The sequence below is a fragment of the Eptatretus burgeri genome, chromosome 13, assembly GCF_056783735.1.
Source record: "Eptatretus burgeri isolate ZD-2024b chromosome 13, Ebu_testis_v1, whole genome shotgun sequence".
In the NCBI taxonomy this organism is placed as follows: domain Eukaryota; kingdom Metazoa; phylum Chordata; class Myxini; order Myxiniformes; family Myxinidae; genus Eptatretus; species Eptatretus burgeri.
The window spans coordinates 62179889-62198897 of NC_140973.1; the positions used below are offsets into that span (position 1 = coordinate 62179889).

Sequence of the window (19009 nt, forward strand, 5' to 3'; positions counted from 1 at the left end):
GGACCACCACAATAAACCCTCCACCACCTTCACCTCTCCTCCTTCTGCGGCCATTCCCGCACCGCTTGTGGGCACCGATCCTGGACTCGTATAGGGCGCGCGCCGAGCAGCGGGTGCAAAAAGCGGCCTTTCCGGGGAAGTCGGATCAGGAATGATTCACGCCCACTTCTGTTCCGTCCTATCAGCGAGCGCGGGGCGATTTGGCCCCGCCTCCAGGCGCGTCGGAGTAGAATCGATATATGCAAATTCGAGGATCAGGAATGATTCACGCCCACTTCTCCTCCGTCCAATGGGCGAGTGTGGCTCCGCCCCCGAGCCGATCCTGATCCGAAAATCTGCATATGGTTTCTCCTGCTGACTATAAAGCGCCGAGCGCGGGGCGAATTGAGTGAGAGGAGAGTTTCTGTTTCGGGCTCGGGCGAGTTGTTGTTGTTGTTGTTGCGGCGGCGGCGAAGTGTGGCAGCAGCAGTCAAGACGGGTCTGGAGGAGAGTCGGTCTGTCGGGGTTCGGAGTCTGTCGGGGAGCTGCGGAGAGGGGAGGCCGGGAACGCGGTCGAGGGCGCAGTGGAGTCGCTCGTCACGGGACCCAAGCAAGCCAGCTATCCTCTTTCCCCAGAGCATCAACAACCCCCACTGTTCCCCCCCCCCCCCCGCGCTGAGATAGTGCGAAAAGGGGGCCCCGTTCCCACCCCATTCCAAGCAGTGCCAACGAAACCCGTGGAGTCGGGGCACCGCCGCCATTTTGCGGCTCATCACAAGACGGGTAGGCTCCGCCCGGCCTCGTGCAACAGACCACGTCTGCCCCCTTGTCGTTGAGGGTGGCCCTTTTCTTTTGATTTTGAGTATACGTGTTGTCTGTCCCGTCTGTAAAGTAAAACTGTGTGAGTGTTGCCGTATGCTCGCGTAGTCGGTAGTAGATCTGCATTGTGTTTCTTCTTTTACATTTGCTTTTGGTGCATAATTGTTGTAATTGTATATGTGTGCTTTCCGTTTGCCGCGGAATAAATGTGCCTGGTCTTTCCCGTTTCGCTTCGTCTTTTCTTTAATTGAATCTCCATCTTACTTCACGTAAAGGGTTGGTCGTGGGCTAAATACGCCCAATAATTAATCGGAACCGTCGAGGTTGACGATAACACCGCTCGGTTATCCCGATAGTACGGAACGGGTCGCTTAAAGTGGCCCGTGTCCGAAGTCGACCTGCGGCGAGGTGCGATCGCCCGGTCTACCCTCCGTGTGGGTACTTAGGTAGGTCGAATTTGGCGAACAACCCTATCCCACGCGGGGGGGGGGGGCGATTGGCACGATCGTGGTGAGGCCGAAAGGCCCACCCGTGACTAGTTCCCGGCGTTAGTCCGAGAGGGTCACGACGGAATTGTCCGTCCGGTGGGCGACGTGCCGCGATTCGAGTTACGTGGCCGCTCGCACGCCGGCGGGCGCGAATTCGCAACAATATGTTTTGGAACTTGCCATACGCAAGAAGAAGACACTGCAAGCAACTACTCAGGTGCATCCCACGGGCAGACATCTATCTATCTATCTATCTATCTATCTATCTATCTATCTATCTATCTATCTATCTATCTATGTTCTATACATCACTAGAACTCTCATCTTGTATATATGTATGTATGCAAGTATGTTCCTGAAATACAGCCAAAACAGTACACGATAGCGCAATAATTTTAGGGCCACCTTACTCACCATTCTCCTGCAGTGTACAGTATCAAGTTTCGTTCAAATCGGGCAACTAAAAATAAATTTTAAAAATCAATTCCCGATTCAGTCAAGTACAGTTTGGGAGAATTTGATCAATGCAAACAACCTCAGTGGTATAGTTGGCTGGAGCTATCTTTTTTTTTCTTGCAATGATTTCTTTTAAAATCTCAAACATTTAGTATAGACAAAGAACGATTTATTTTTAAGCATAAAATAAACATTCTGCATTCTGCAAACCGAGCAAATCAAGAATGATTAGAATGAATTTTTTTTTTTTTTGTTACAGTTTACAGCTCCAGTAATTTTAAATATAAATACAGTAATATATATATATATATATATATATATATATATATATATATATATATATATATATATATATATATATATATATATATATATATATTCAACCAAAGGAGCACATTGACACGATGCCATGTTGCTGACATCATGTTCATACATTTTGCAAATATATACAGTGCCAATAGAAGGTTTACACCCCCTTTCAAAATTTTCATCTTTTTGTTGCATTTGGAATTAAATTGCATTAACCAGACTTTTTCCCACCTTAATTTACACATCGTAACCCACAACTTCCAAGTAAAAAAACAAATTCTACAAATTTCAGAAAATTAATTAATAATACAAAACTAGAATATCTTGGTTGGATAAGTGTCCACCACCCTGAGTTAATACTTGGTGGAAGCATCTTTGACAGCAATTACAGCTGTGAGTTTGTATGGTTAGGTCTCGACCAACTTTGCACACCTTGATTGAACAATATTTACCCATTCTTCTGCACAAAACTGTTCAAACTCAGTCAAGTTGTGTGGGGAGCGTTGATGGATTGCAATCTACAAGTAATGCCACAGATGTTCGATTGGATTTAGGTCAGGGCTCTGATTGGGCCACTCCAGTGTAGCTTTGGCTGTGTGATTCGGGTCATTGTCATGCTGAAAGGTGAACTTCCGTCCAAATTTCAGCTTTCTTGCAGAGAGTGGCAGGTTTTCCTCTTGGATTTTCTGTATTTTGCTCCATTTATTTTCCTTTCTATCCTGACAAGTGCTCCAGTTCCTGCTGATGAGAAACATCTCCATAACATGACCCTGCCACCACCATGCTTCACAGTAGCGATGGTGTTCTTTGGGTGATGTGCTGTGTTGGGTTTGTGCCAAACGTAACATTTTGCATTTAGGCCAAAAAGTTCCATTGTGCTTTCGTCAGACCACAAAACCTTTTTCCACATGGCTTCAGAATCTTTGGAGTGATTTTTTGCATATCTTAAACGGGACTCAATGTGGGGTTTTTTTGAGTAATGGCTTCCTTCTTGCCACCCTCGTATACAGGCCAGACTTGTGGAGTGCTTCACATAGGTCTTTGCCATAAAGGAATGTAGATCTTTCAATGTTGGCATTGGCCTCTTGATGGCCTCTGATCATTCGCCTCCTTACTTGGTCATCCAGTTTGGAGGGATGGCCTGATCTAGGCATGGACTTGGTGGTACCACATGCCTTCCACTTCTTAATGATTGTCTTGACTGTGTTCCAAGGGATATTCAAGGCATTTGAAATATTTTTTATATCCATCCCTTGATCTGTGCCTTTCCACAACTTTTTCCTGGAGGTCCCTTGAAAACTCATGGTTGAGTCTTTGCTGTGAAATGCACTAGCCAGCAGAGGAAACCTTACAAGAACGGCTGATTTTATTCTGAAAGAATCAGAATCACTGCAAATTAACACAGGTGGAGGCCAATTAACTTGGTGTGTGATTTGAAGGCGATTGGGTACACCTGAGCTAATTTACACTTGTTATTATAAAGGGGGGGGGGGGTGGACACGTATCCATCAAGATATTCTAGTTTTGTATTTGTAATTAATTTTTCTGATATTTGTTAAATTTTTTTTTGACTTGGAAGTTGTGGGTTATGATGTGTAAATGAAGGTGGAAAAAGTCTGATTTAATGCAAGTTAATTCCAGGCTATAAGGGAACAAATCGTGAAAATTTTGAAAGGGGGTGTAGACTTTCTATTGGCACTGTATATACGGTATTGCATATATCATTCTAACCACTCACTGACTGACTCATATTAATGTTCCGTATCTTCTGGGTGATGTAGAAAGCTGAAATTTTGCGTGCCGATGGATATCGAAGCCGATACACCAGGAAAAAAAAAATCAAAGAACCGTTGGAAAGTGTCTGTAAATGAAAATATTCGTAAATACATGCTTGTTGTGCTGACTGCAGCTGTTGTGCTAAGTGACCCGAGACAAGGGGAAGCATGGTTCGTTATTGCTTACAATGCATAAGCATACCCCACCAGTATTACTGGCAAATACAACCCGTCACTTTGCTGAAGGAAATATTAAGTGGAGGGAGAGGATGGTGGAGGAGAAAGAGGAGGGAGGGGGTGGGGGAGAGTGTATTTATATAGTAGTAGATTTTATAGTTGTATATCAATTTCATTATATGTATCTGACAAGTTTGGGACTCCTGTGAATACGCTATCACATTTGCAAAATGTTTTGAAAATCCATCGTAAATGCATATCCTATACAAGAACATTTTATGCAGTGTCAAAGGTTAAGACTCATGGAAGAGCTTATATAATACACACTACGTAAAGGTCACGACATTTTTTCGGACTTCCAGAGACAGTAGACACTGAATAGACAAATGAACACAATATTGTGGAATTTGAACCAGGAAAGAATGTGTTCAGATAGGAATGGCAAATGGGTTACAACAATCAAGTTTCGAAAAAAAAACAATGTAAACTTTGCAAAGTTATCTTTGGTGAAGGAACCTCGAGTGGGATCAATTTTTCACTGGACCACTCGTTGCCAAATATCATACGACGGATGTACAAGTGACCACAAATAGACATCAAATCCTGTTTTTCCTAATCACACTTTCTTCTCTTATGTTTACGATCTAAATCATAGAAAGGGATGATCAACAATTCAACAGCCAGACATGCAAAGTTGTTTGATAGTAATAAAACAATGTTTTCGAGATTTCTGCAATCTTTTTTTATCTTTCAACTGGACAATAAACCTTATTTTTGCATTTTTTTCTAGGCCACGGACTTAGGGATCAGGCCCTGTAATTATCAAGTGTAGTAATACAATGAAATAAAAGGTGAATTAATTTATTTTTTGTCACAATCGAAACCCCGACCAAGCATTTTGACAAAACAAAAATGAAAACTTTCATCAAAAAGACATTCTCATTTTTTGATTTTGTGATTCTTTCCTTCTGCAGTTCTAGGATTCTATGATTGTGTGATTTTTAACCTCCGCCATCGAAGATGGATGGAGGTTACTGTTTTCACCCCTTTCTGTTTGTTTGTTTTTTTGTTTGTGAACAGTATTACGGAAAAACTCCTCGACGGATTTCGACGAAACTTGGTGGGGGATTAGGTATGGTCCAAGGATCATGCCACTAAATTTTGGACTCGGTCCAAAATCCAATATGGCCGCTATGGCGGCCATTTTGAAAAAAATATTTGAATTCTTGTTTTTGTATTTCTACATGTTTTAAGTGATTTCCAACCCAAAAAATAAAAATAAAAATTGTTAGAGAAAAAAAAAAAACTTAAAATTTCGCAACTTAAAAAAAAAAAATTCGATTTTATTTGAAAAATATTTGAATTTTTTTTTGCATTTCTACATGTTTTAAGTAATTTCCAACCCCCCCCCCCCAAAAAAAAAATGTTGGAGAAAAGAACTATAACTCTGTCAGCACTGTTGACGTCATATTTAATGAATAAGATATAAGGTTCACTTGAGTGACCAAGCTGTTTCTGTAGTTCTGTGATTCTGTGATTCTTTCATTCTGCAGTACTGGAATTCTGTGATCATGTGATTATTTCATTGTGTTGTTGTAGGATTCCATGATTATGTGATTCTTTGATTCTGCAGTTCTAGGATTCTGTGATTCTGTGATTCTTTCATTTTGCACTCTGGGATTCTATGATAATGTGATTCTTTCATTCTGTAGTTCTGGGATTTTGTGACAATGTGATTCTTTCATTCTGTAGTTGTAGGATCCTATGATTATGTGATTCTTTGATTCTGCATTTTGAGGATTCCATGATTCTGTGATTCTTTCATTTTGCAGTCTGGGATTCTGTGATTATGTTATTCTTTCATTCTGAGGTCTGGGATTCAATGATTGTGTGATTCTTTCATTCTGCAGTTCTGTGATTCTGTGATTCTTTCATTCTACATTTCTGGGATTATTACCTCCACCACTAAAGGTGAAGGAGGTTATGTTTTCACCCCTTTCTGTCTGTTTGATGTTTGTCTTGTTTGTTTGTTTGTTTGTTTGTGTGCATGATATCTCAAAAAGTTGCAGACGGATTTGGATGAAACTTGGTGGACATGTTGGGTGTGTGACATGGAAGAATTGATTCAATTTTGGTGAAGATCCGAATCTGGATCCAGATCTGATAATTTTTAAGTGATTCTTCACCATCGAGAGATAAGGTTAAACTAATATATAGCACGATATCTCAAAAAGATGTACACGGATTTGGACGAAACTTGGTGGACACGTTGGGTGTGTGGCAAGGACGAATTGATTTGATTTTGGTGAAGATCCGAGTCTGGATACGAGAATTATTTAATTACTTAAGTGATTCTTCACCATTGAGAGATCGGGCCAAAACGATATAGTACTGTACAGCATGATATTTCAAAAATGTATTGGGCCCAATATGTTCTTGTGGATCAGGCATTGCGTGGTAGAAGTATGCACTCGACTGAGTGCCCTTCTAATTTGATTATGTGATTCTTTCATTCTGTAGTTCTGGGATTCTTTGATCCTATAATTCTTTTATTCTGCCTTTCTGAGATTATTTGATTCTGTGATTCTGCAATGATTTGATTTGTGATTTGGTGATTCTGCAATTATTTCATTTTGTGATTCTGTGATTATTTGATTCTGAGATTACATGATTTTACAATTCTGTGATGACTTGATTTTGGGATTCCATGATTCTGTGATTCTGCGATTTGTGATTCTGTGCCACATCTAACAGGATGGTGATGAGGTAGTGTACCTTTGAGCTGTCTCGTCTGGGATTGATTCATAACCCACCTATTAATTGCTGTACTAGTGCTTCATAGGCAGGTCTTTGCATCACAAAGTGTGCTGTCCCCCAATGGACATTAAGCTGGGTGTCCTATCTACTGTCATTAGTTGGTGGAAGTTAAAGATCCCATGGCATCTTTTTGCAAAGAATAGGTGAGTTATTTCTGGCAACCTGACGAAATCAAGTCAGGCCTCACCTGCCGGTTCATGGAAGTTTTTGACCAAAAGCATTCCACAGCCGACCCCTCAAAAATATTGGAATAATTGCAGCAGTTAAAGTAGTGCAGGTATCAAAGTGTGTGCATGTGTCGTTGGTTGTTATCTCCATGTGCAGATTTCAGAAAATGGAACGGAGCCTCTCTAGGTCTCAAAGTATCCACGCATCTGTGTATTAAAAAAGAAAGACCCACCCACATCTCTCACCCATGAATGAAGGGCATAGCCAATTCGCTCTCATCTCATCAACTAAACCCAGGTGGCCAGGATTATATAAATAATTGACATCTCCCACACTCTATCCGAAGGAGCTGCAAAAAGCCACTCAAGAAAGTCTACACAAGGTAAGCACTTTGCTGTTTCAAACTCTTCCCAGAGTTCCTCCACAGCTATAAAGACATATTTAAATCAGGCACACCTTCTGACTGTTATGGTGAGTATCACTGCAGATTATGTCTCACACAGTAAAACCACAATCCGCAAAGTCAACCATCTGGTCTGCCACCTAGACGATTGTTCCCACTAATGCAAACCATTCAACCGGAAGGCACGTGATGTGACCAGCGGGAAAATCAAAACATGTGGAGTGTGAAGAGCAATCCCCCGATCTCCATTTGACATTGTCTTACACCAAAGTGTCACCTCCAACACAGAGGCCTCAGCCTGGTGACTCTGTCAAACAGCCAAATATTACATTATCAACATCAGTTCAACATCAAACGGAGCCACCTATCCAGATTTCGTGTTGTGTTGTGTTTTGTTTTGTTTTGTTTTGTTTTGTTTTGTTTTGTTTTGTTTTGTTTTGTTTTGTTTTGTTTTGTTTTGTTTTGTTTTGTTTTGTTTTGTTTTGTTTTGTTTTATTTTCCCTCATCAGGATGGCATACTAATAAATATCTAACCACTGATGACCACATTTGTCATTTAACCATCAGAAGCACCTCCTCACTGTTATGGTGAGCATCACCATGGATTATGTCTGGCGGTAAAACCGCATAATCTGCAAAGAATAACCGTCCGTCTGCCAAAGAACAACCATCCGTGCAAGACTATGTCCAATGGAGATCGGGGGAGTGCTTGTCACACTCCACACGTTTTGATTTACCTACCGATCACATCACGTGCCTTCTGGTTGAATGGTTTGCATGAGCGGGAACAATCATCTGTGTGGCAGATGGATGGTTGTTCTTTGCAGATTATGCGATTTTACCATGAGACATAATCCATGGCGATGCTCACCATAACAGTCAGGAGGTGCATCTGATGTTTAAACAACGAATGTGGTCAGTATTGGTTAGATATTTATCAATATGCTATCCTGATGAGGGCAAACAAGCCCATAATAATAATAATAATAATAATAATAAGAATAATAATAATAATAATAATAATAATAATAATAATAATAAGAAGAAGAAGAAGAAGAAGAAGAAGAAGAAGCTATGTTTGATGTTTGACTGATGGTGATCATGCAATCTTTGTCTGTTTGATAGGCTGAGGTCTCTGGGTTGGAGATGATGCTTTGGTGTAGGAATATGTCCAATAGAGAGTGGGGGAGTGCTTGTCACATTCCGTGTGTGTGTGTGTCAGTTTCTGTTGTCAACTGCTATCTCCACATATGGGTGGGTTTCAGGAGATGGAATGAAGACCAATCAGATCTCAGTGTCCACCTCTGTAAAGTATCACCTCAATATCCACAAGGTGTGATGTGTGTGTGTGTGTGTGTGTTTCTGCTTTAGTGGAAAATCCACAATACTGTTTCTTATATCGTCATGACGCATTCAAATAAATAGATTTCAAAAATATTTTCATTGGTAACTCATGTTTCTGAGGGTGGCACAGGAGAACACTTGAGAAATTTGTTAAAATGACAATTATTTGTATTTGAAAAGCAGCTCGATTCAGGGGTAAAACAAATGGGCATGCTGAGTAACATGTGTAATATGATACCTGTAAGGTTTGTGCGATTTACTGACAATGTAAGATGGTATATGTATTAATATATTTTATAATGGAAAGTCTTTTAATAATTATGAATGTATGATACAGTGATACATGAAAACCTATCGAGATAGCAAGGAAGGTGTACAGTAAATATATACGTGCTATGTGTCGAGAGTTTGATCAGTGAGGTTGTATTGTTGTATTGAATGACTGTCTGGACACAGATGAGGTCGTGGATCTTCTGATGCGAGCTCACAGCTGAGGTTGTGGACCCCTGTTTCGAAATATTCTGGTCTGAAAGTATTGAAACCTCGATGAACAGAGCCTAGCCGATGGTCCAGGCATTCAGAAAACCAGTCAATTGCAAATTACTGAAGTTTTTACTTCAGGCATCCAACTATTTTATCTGTTACTTTTCAATAAATGATTACAATTGTTGTCACTTGTGAGGAACCGTTTTTAGAAGTTTTTGAACACCCCTTATACTCCACTGCAGTGCTGTTGTGCACCTGATCCTATTTATACAAGCATCCTCTCACCTGTGCCTTGGTTAATGCACGTGTGTCAGTAGGGAAAACGCGAACAAAGGAGAAGTACAGAGTCGTATACACGGATCATCAGCGGCTGGAACTGGAGAAAGAATTTCATTACAGTCGTTACATCACAATACGGCGCAAAGCAGAGCTTGCGGCTCTGCTCGGTCTGTCAGAACGCCAGGTGGGACTGAAGGGCCTGTCATAAGCTTATTTCAAGCTAACACATTGTGCCATCATAGTTACAGTCAAGTAAATGAACAGGAAGTAGTTGCACAATTACTACCGAATTGATTTATGTAACATGCTCTGTGCAGAGCATCGGTTCTGCTGAAGCAGTTTCTTGGCTAGAGTTACAATCTTGGAGGGGTCACCACTCCGACACAGGATTTGGAATTTATTGGTGATGCTGGTGATAGCTCGCCAACTCTTCCCACTGAATTCCCTTACAAGGAACTTCAATACAGGAGGAGGTCATTTGGCTTGTCAAACCTGTGCAATGATTGACAACCTATGGTTGTTTGTCCGTGCTCTATCATTACCCTCGCCAGAGAAGAGGCTATTGCATTTGGGTCCCTTTGTTTGTTTGTTTGTCCTCACAGAACTTTGGTGTTTTTCTCTGCAACCGTTTTTGTCAGATTGAGCGGAAATTTTCAGCATATGAGTGACTATTCATGGAGAATGTTTTAATGCTCATGATGACATCATAGGTCACATGGTGTGGCAGCCGTGTTGGAAAAATGAAAAAAAAACTTTGGACGTCTATCTCTGAAAACCACACCAAGGAAAAAATTGAAACTTGGTGCATGGCAAGTACTCCTCATGAGGAATAAGTGTTATTTTTAAATGACATCACAGGTGCCTTCATTGTGACGTCATAATTGCATAAGTAGAACGCTACATCCGATCAGCATGAAAAATTTTGAAGCTCATCTCGGGATAAAGTGGTTCACAGAAAGAAAAAAAAATTGATGACATCATCGGTCATGTGATTCGGCAACCATATATTTTTTATTTAAAAAACCTTCAAAAATCTTGTCCTCTGAAATGGCTGAACAGATCAAGGTGAAACTTCACACATATAACCGCCTATCCATGAGGAACAAAATGTTCACACACATATGATGTCATAAGTCACATGTTTTGGCAGCCATGTTGGATTTACCCTAAAACCTATAAAAAATCTTCCTCAGAACGATTGGACAGATCGAGAACTTCACACAAATGTTCCCCAATCCTTAGGGATACCAGGGTATTCATGAATTGATAGGTCGTGATCTGGCAGCCATATTGGATTGAGTAAAAATCTTTTTAAAATTCTTTCTCTTGAAATGCTTCATCAATTAAAATGAAACCACAGTTATGATCTACTGGTGATCGGGAATATATGTTTTAAATTTCAACCTGACCGGACACATGGTCTGGCAGGCAGAATAATTTAATTTTTTTGATATGGGTTTTTTTTTTAGATCCTCATGGAGGATCTCTAAGCCTTACTCATGTTGTTGTTCTTGTGGACTTTTTTGTTTCACAGCCTCCAGTTTTCATCAAAACTTCCTGAAACTTGCCGTATATATGTAAAAATTCCCTGCGCAGACAGTCACCATCTCCGATTTTGAAAATTCCTCCTAGAAAAAAAGTTATGACGTCAAAATATCTCCGCTAATGGAAATCGCCTAAAAATTATCTCCGAAACTTGGCAAGCTTTTTGAATTCTGTTTGCGGGAATCGAACAGGGCATTAGCAGAGATGAATTACCGCACATATGATACATCACTATGACGTCATATCAATTTTTTTGACGTCATTCCTATTTTTTGACCTTTTTTGTTTCACAACCCAGAGTTTTCATCGGATCTTCGTGAAACTTGCCAAGTATATGCAGAAAGCCCACGCGCAGGCAGTAACCATCTCCGATTTTGGAAATTCTTCCTAGAAAAAAGTTGACGTCATAATATCGCCGCTAATAGAAATCGCCTATACCATTATCTCCAAAACTAGGCAAGCTGTTTGAATTTTGTTTGCGGGAATCAAGCCGGGTATTAGCACAGATAATCTATCGCAAACCTGATACATCACAATGACATCATATTCGTTTTTATGACGTCATCATTAAGAGGATGAGGATCTTAGCTCATTCGAGCTTGTTTTTTTTTTGTTTTTTTTCTTAATAAGGCTCACTTGGCTGTGCCTGGATGGGTTTGAGGGGAGAGGAGTTGCAGCTAAAACCCAAATCCTATCCAGGTTCTTAATGATGTCTTCATCTTTGCTTTTTGCTTGTTTGGATGTCTTCTGATGACTCCAATACAGGACTGTACCTATTTGGTCTTCCATTTGTTTTGAATTGAATTTCTTTAAATCCAATTCTGAATTCAATTGAATAATAAACGTCATGGGTCAGGGTCAGGGTCAGGTGTCCGATCAAAGCAGTGTTGCATCAAAGCAGGACTTCTTTGTTCCCGGTCATCACTGCCAGCAGTGAAAAAGTGGCAGTTCCAATTATGTCTTATTAATTATGTAACAAACCAGTATACAAACACCACTCAAAAAAACAAGTGCTGGCAAGGGTCTGCAATTCCCGATTGCTCTTTTTCTTGTTTTACATGCTGAGCATCATATCAGGTCAGAAAGCAGCATGTACCATTTTACAAGCATTTTGTATGACTCAACGAGGGTTCAAACCACCGACTTCCCAGACTCAGAGCAGACACTCGAACCACTACACCACCAAGTCTGTTGGTGCAGTTGTTAAAGCGCTTGTGGCATAGAATAAACCAAATAATTACAAATGTGCATTAAATATGCCAACACTCATTAGATATACTTAGAGAAAGCTAAGGATGCTTCAGATGTAGCAATACTATCATCGATCAAACACAAAACACCCACAGCTATTAATGATTGGATCAGAATATTATCTTTGAAATCACCTTAAATCAGTCAGTTTTTTGTTTATACATTTGTGTACGAAGCAGGTCAACATGATAAAATTTCTCCTATAATGAGGAATCTTTGCTCTTTGTTATTGTTCGAAAAAGAAACCAGGATTTTCTACTAATTTGCTCTACATTTATAATCAATAGCTCTTGATATTGATATATTAATATTACATTGAAATTCAAAGCAACTCGAATAAGGTTTGTTTATCTTCATGCAAAATCAAATAAAAATACTCTCTGAAAATCAACAAAAAAAACTTTGAATGCAAACTTGTGAAAATAAACAGTCTTCATCTTTAACGGCCACAATTATTCCCATGTTATTTTGGGGTTGCCGGGCAGAAGTTTGGCCCAAGTTTTTCACGAAATGGCTGGCCAGGCTTGATGTTCGACTAAGGGTAGGACAGGAGTTTATAATCTGTCCAACGTATCAGTGATAGCTCACGAAGGACATTATGAGATCTTGAACGTCCACCAACAGATGCCAGCAGAGAGGACATCTGTTTAACATCCTACCGAGGGAGTAGGAAAAAAAACAGGAAAGAGCAGATATAACAAATTTAATAATTCTGCAAAATAATTTCACAGAAGGTGGGACAGAGGGGAAAAAGGTGAACAAGACCGTGACTGAATGGGCAGTTCATTCGATCAGGGATTTTCTATGTTACAATGCTCAAGCTTTATGAACAAAAACAAATTAGTAGCAAAGGAATTAAACATCTCCACAAATCAATAACCAATCACAATAACCAGAGGTGGACCCCAGAGTTTGAAAAGGGGAACTAAGGACATGGTTTGAGTGGGAGGAAGGCTGAAGGGTGCAAGTGTTCTTAAAAGTGTCAAAATGTAAGATCTGTACCTTCGGAACATCGAGCGATAAACAAACACAACTCCGGCCTTCAAGTGTGGACTAAAATAATCACCCTGTGCAATTGAAGCGAAAAGTAGAGTAGAGCGATCAGTAGCGTACGTACGTATGTCGTATGTCTTACATGTCTGTATTTTGTTAAGAGTGTGCATAAAAAACCGTTCAGCAGAGGAAATTGAAACTTTACCACATGGTACATGACATTGTCATATAGCGATCACTCTTTTGAGGTCAAAATATGCCAAATGGTCAACATCGGCCGGAATTTCTAAAATTTTCAATTTTCATCCGATTGACTTGAAATTTGAAGAGGATTTTCATTCATATAAGCTTACTGAATTCAACCACCAATTATTTTTGAGGTCAACATCGGCCAAAATGATAACATAGGCCAAATTTCTAAAATTGTCAATTTTTATCCAATTGAGTTGAAATCACCGCTTTAGAATTAAGCATCCTCGTGTATTTGAACAGAATCTTCATAAAAATGACCATCATGTGTCACGTGATCTGGCAGCCATTTTGGATCTAAAGGAAAATCTTTGAAAATCGTCATCGGAGAAACCGCTTAACCAGTCAATGCAAAATTTAACGACTTGATCAACTACCCATGGGAAATATGGTTTGATGAAGATGACCTCATCGATCATGTGGTCTGGCAGCCATATTGGGTCAAAGAAAAAATAAAACTTCAAAAAACAACAGTTGGCTTGCATCAAGTCCTTCTCAAGACTGTGCAGGGTATGCATTCTATGAACACCATTTCATTCAAAAAAGAAGTGCAATTGTTGAAGCAATTTACAAAAATTAATGAGTACTTTCCCTGAAAGTCGAGGGTGGTTGGAGTCAAACCCCTCTGGACCTCTTTTCTTCCCCCTTTATTGGGTCCAACTATGAATACTGTAGAACAATTACTCTTGGAGGGATAGGGTTGTCATTGGCAGGTTATTTTCTATTTCTGAAGCAAGTGCATCCCAGTGATAGGTTGAGTGAGAGTACCTCCCAGTGTATATGATCAGTGAGAGTACATCCCAGTGTATATGTTCAGTGAGAGTACATCCCAGTGTATATGTTCAGTGAGAGTATCTGCCAGTGTATATGTTCAGTGAAAGTACCTCCCAGTGTATATGTTCAGTGATAGTACATCCTAGTGAATATTTTCAGCTGGAGTACATCTCGGTTATTGGTTTGATTGAGAGTGCATCCTTGTGTATATGTTCAGTGAGAGTACATCCCAGTGTATATGTTCAGTGAGAGTACCTCCCAGTGTATATGTTCAGTGAGAGTACCTCCCAGTGTATATGTTCAGTGAGAGTACCTCCCAGTGTATATGTTCAGTGAGAGTACCTCCCAGTGTATATGTTCAGTGAGAGTACCTCCCAGTGTATATGATCAGTGAGAGTACATCCCAGTGTATATGTTCAGTGAGAGTACATCCCAGTGTATATGTTCAGTGAGAGTATCTGCCAGTGTATATGTTCAGTGAAAGTACCTCCCAGTGTATATGTTCAGTGATAGTACATCCTAGTGAATATTTTCAGCTGGAGTACATCTCGGTTATTGGTTTGATTGAGAGTGCATCCTTGTGTATATGTTCAGTGAGAGTACATCCCAGTGTATATGTTCAGTGAGAGTACCTCCCAGTGTATATGTTCAGTGAGAGTACCTCCCAGTGTATATGTTCAGTGAGAGTACCTCCCAGTGTATATGTTCAGTGAGAGTACCTCCCAGTGTATATGTTCAGTGAGAGTACCTCCCAGTGTATATGTTCAGTGAGAGTACCTCCCAGTGTATATGTTCAGTGAGAGTACCTCCCAGTGTATATGTTCAGTGAGAGTACCTCCCAGTGTATATGTTCAGTGATAGTACATCCTCGTGTATATTTTCAGCGAGAGTACATCCTGGTGATTGGTTTGATTGAGAGTGCATCCTTGTGTATATGTTCAGTGAGAGTACATCCCAGTGTATATGTTCAGTGATTGTACATCCAAGTGTATATGTTTAGTGAGAGTACCTCCCAGTGTATATGTTCAGTGAGAGTACATCCTAGTGAATATTTTCAGCGAGAGTACATCTCGGTGATTGGTTTGATTGAGAGTGCATCCTTGTGTATATGTTCAGTGAGAGTACATCCCAGTGTATATGTTCAGTGATTGTACATCCCAGTGTATATGTTCAGTGAGAGTACCTCCCAGTGTATATGTTCAGTGAGAGTACCTCCCAGTGTATATGTTCAGTGAGAGTACCTCCCAGTGTATATGTTCAGTGAGAGTACCTCCCAGTGTATATGTTCAGTGAGAGTACCTCCCAGTGTATATGTTCAGTGAGAGTACCTCCCAGTGTATATGTTCAGTGAGAATACCTCCCAGTGTATATGTTCAGTGATAGTACATCCTCGTGTATATTTTCAGCGAGACTACATCCCGGTGATTGGTTTGATTGAGAGTGCATCCTTGTGTATATGTTCAGTGATTGTACATCCCAGTGTATATGTTCAGTGAGAGTACCTCCCAGTGTATATGTTCAGTGAGAGTACCTCCCAGTGTATATGTTCAGTGAGAGTACCTCCCAGTGTATATGTTCAGTGAGAGTACCTCCCAGTGTATATGTTCAGTGAGAGTACCTCCCAGTGTATATGTTCAGTGAGAGTACCTCCCAGTGTATATGTTCAGTGAGAGTGCATCCTAATACAGTATTTGTGATGGATAACAAGTAACAAAATAACAATTCACAACCTTTGTATTTACACAGAATCGTGAGACTAGGTTATTCGTTTGAGAGTTTGGAGGGAGTCATACTGTGACAAGTTGACTGGGAAGCCACAACCAACACACCTTTGGCACTATAATGCAATAGGAAAATCTTGCGTACCTGTCCTGTTTTTGTTTTGTTTTGTTTCTTATTTGTTTTTACCACCCTTACCCGTGAACAGATCAAGATCTGGTTTCAGAATCGTCGGGCAAAGGAGCGCAAACTGACAAAGAAGAAGTTACAGCAACAGCAACAGCAGGTAACCGGTGACGTGCAGGCACCAGCAATCCAAAGTGGTGGTCCGAGCGGTCCAACGGGACCCGTAGCTCTACACCCGGCCAACCTCGGTACGGTCCATTCGGTCTCCAACGGAAATGTTATTTGACTGCCACGATGGAGGGAGAGATCGTCATCACCCTGAACACCGAGTGTTCATTGCTTGGTATAGAGAACACAGGTCATTCACAAGACTCCATCTTCGCTTCTTGGACAAGAGCAACCCATGTGCTTGACCCTGTGTTAACCCTCAAATGAAGGACTTGATGTATGTAGCGACGCTTTGCAAGAAATGGAAGTATTTGCTGTTCATCATCTTAAAAGCTGTCATAAAATAAATGAGGGAAAATGGATTAACAATGCTCTTTGTCTGGTCAGAAAAGCATTTTAATTGTTTTCCTCTGAAATCAATGATTGGATTATGGGAGGAAAACGTTATTTTATTGCGATTGTTTCCTTAAATGCAATGCTCCAAATTTTACTTCTCAGGTATTTTTAATTGTCGCAAAAGTTTTTTGCGTACAGGTACTGATGATCTGGGGGAAAGAGATTAAATTTATAATAAAGGATTGTTTGGAAGGGAGGAGGGGGGGAGAGAGAGAGAGAGAGAGAGAGAGAGAGAGAGAGAGAGAGAGAGAGAGAGAGAGAGAGAGAGAGAGAGAGAGAGAGAGAGAGAGAGAGAGAGAGAGAGAGAGAGAGAGAGAGAGAGAGACAGAGACAGAGACAGAGACAGAGACAGAGACAGAGACAGAGACAGAGACAGAGACAGAGACAGAGAGACATTTAGCTTAACAGATGTCTCATAAAAATAACCCAAAAATTATTGAGAGCAGCATAGCTGCGCCCTCAGCGCCAGTGCCGTTCCCCCACAGTATTGTGCTGCATATGAAAGAAGCAGAAAAATTATTGAGAGATCCAAAGAATTCCTTCCGCTTGTTGAGAGCCTCATTCAATGGCCATCTGGATCATCATCTGGGCACCATCCATCATCGAGGTTTCGATCCTTTTAACGCCAGAACCTGTCTGAACTACGGGTCCACAATCTCTAGTTGTGTCCGGAAGTCATACAATGAGAGAGAGAGACAGAGAGAGACAGAGACAGAGAGAGAGAGAGAGAGAGATGTGAAGACCTGAAAGATGAGCAAGTGGACACTAGAAGAACAGACACATAATTTTAAGGAAAGCAGAAATGATGACGGGTGGACATCAGATCATGATGGACGGCCATCCAGGACTGCAGGGAAGGAAAGGGATTGGATGGACACAGCAAGGATATTCCACAAGTGGGAGAAAATTGGGAAAAATGGAGTGCAAATGAGTGCAAAGCTTCGACTTGGGGACAAGTACAAAGAGGGTGTTAGTTGATAGACAGATGCAGTCCGTCTGGGCTAATGAGGGCCAGATGGCTTGGATGACAGAGGGTGCAAGGCCAGATGAGAGGAGGTAGAAAAACTGAAACTCCACCAATCTGTTTGTGTTGAGAAAACAAATTGTTTTCTGAAAAGGTCTTTTTTTTGACGGATCCTTAAAAAGTGAAGTTTGAAGATTCCATAACGGTAAGATTGTGATCGTGGGAGTGAGGGATGTCCCATCCACCCTGATGTTTTCAGGATCTTCTGAGGTTTTGTGTTGTCTTGTCTTGTTGAAGGAGCATTTCTCGCATGATGGAGGGGGAGATAGGAGTGGGGATCTCCAGGTGTGCATCTTCAGTTTCTTCATTGTGACAACATAATGCTCAAGTTGACAATAATTGTTCTCCAGGGTATGAAGTCGAATTAGACTTTGTAAATATGTCTCAAGAAAGTCACAATGACCAAGCGAAACTGTTTGTCTTGAATTTTCTTTCTCGGCAGCAGATCCTTTATGACGGAGGACGTCATTCCCTTGAACGACGCATCATTTCCGATCTGGCCTGTTAAACTGTCTTCAGTCAGAAAGCAAAGTGTTTTTTTGTTTTTTTCAGGGAGGTAATATAGGAAAGGATCTCCTCCAACCATCCCTTCACCCATCCCTCCTTCCAACGATTCACCATCTGTGACGATGCGAGAGAGGAATGTGAGATTGCTACCATTTTGAAGGACAGCCTCAAAGTATGGCAAGTAGTAGTACCTGTTAGAATTCAGCAAGATAAACAAGCAGGTAGACTGTGTATAGGCGATACAGTTGTGTGTTTGTCCGACACAACATTTACTCTTTAATCGATTCCTTCCAACAATCTTCGGCTTTGTACATAAAGGGTTTCCATTAAATCAATTAGCTTGTTGGAAGGATGGATAAGTGAGGAACTTGTCTTGTTGCTGTATTAATAAATCATTTATGTCAGCGAGTAGGATGGCCTTAAATAAAGGGGAAATGATTATGATTAATAACGTGATCCTACAAATTGTATTCCTCGAACGATGGTGCAACTGTGAAAACCAAACCACAAAGAGCCTGGAAAGAGAGGGAGAGGATAAAAAGGGTTTTTTTTTTTTAAGAGACGTACGTACTTTCTGGACATCTTTTATTTGTTTGATTCGTGCCTTAATGGTTAGGAAATCTTGTAGTTTCGCTGTACAAACGTGCTGCAGAAGCGATCACTCTCCCCACGTACTTGAACCGTGGTGTTTACGGTCAAAAACAAACAAACAAAATAATGTGGCACAGGCACAACGGGCCAAAAGGCCTTTTAAAAA

At 40.7% G+C, this 19009-nt stretch overlaps 1 protein-coding gene across 2 annotated transcripts in view; it reads left to right on the forward strand.

Moving 5' to 3' along the window:
- LOC147014626 (homeobox protein CDX-1-like) overlaps positions 1 to 17130 on the forward strand; it is a 43234-nt gene extending 26104 nt beyond the window's left edge. The window contains exons 2-3 of one of the 2 annotated variants that reach the window (XM_085852750.1): positions 9539 to 9684; positions 16240 to 17130. In XM_085852750.1, coding sequence (XP_085708876.1) covers positions 9539 to 9684; positions 16240 to 16443 — 350 coding nt within the window. In that variant the 3' untranslated portion in view covers positions 16444 to 17130. Of the gene's footprint in view, positions 1 to 9535; positions 9685 to 16239 lie in introns of both variants that reach the window. The other variant, XM_085852749.1, reaches the window with a different exon arrangement.
- Positions 17131 to 19009: the final 1879 nt, after the last annotated feature.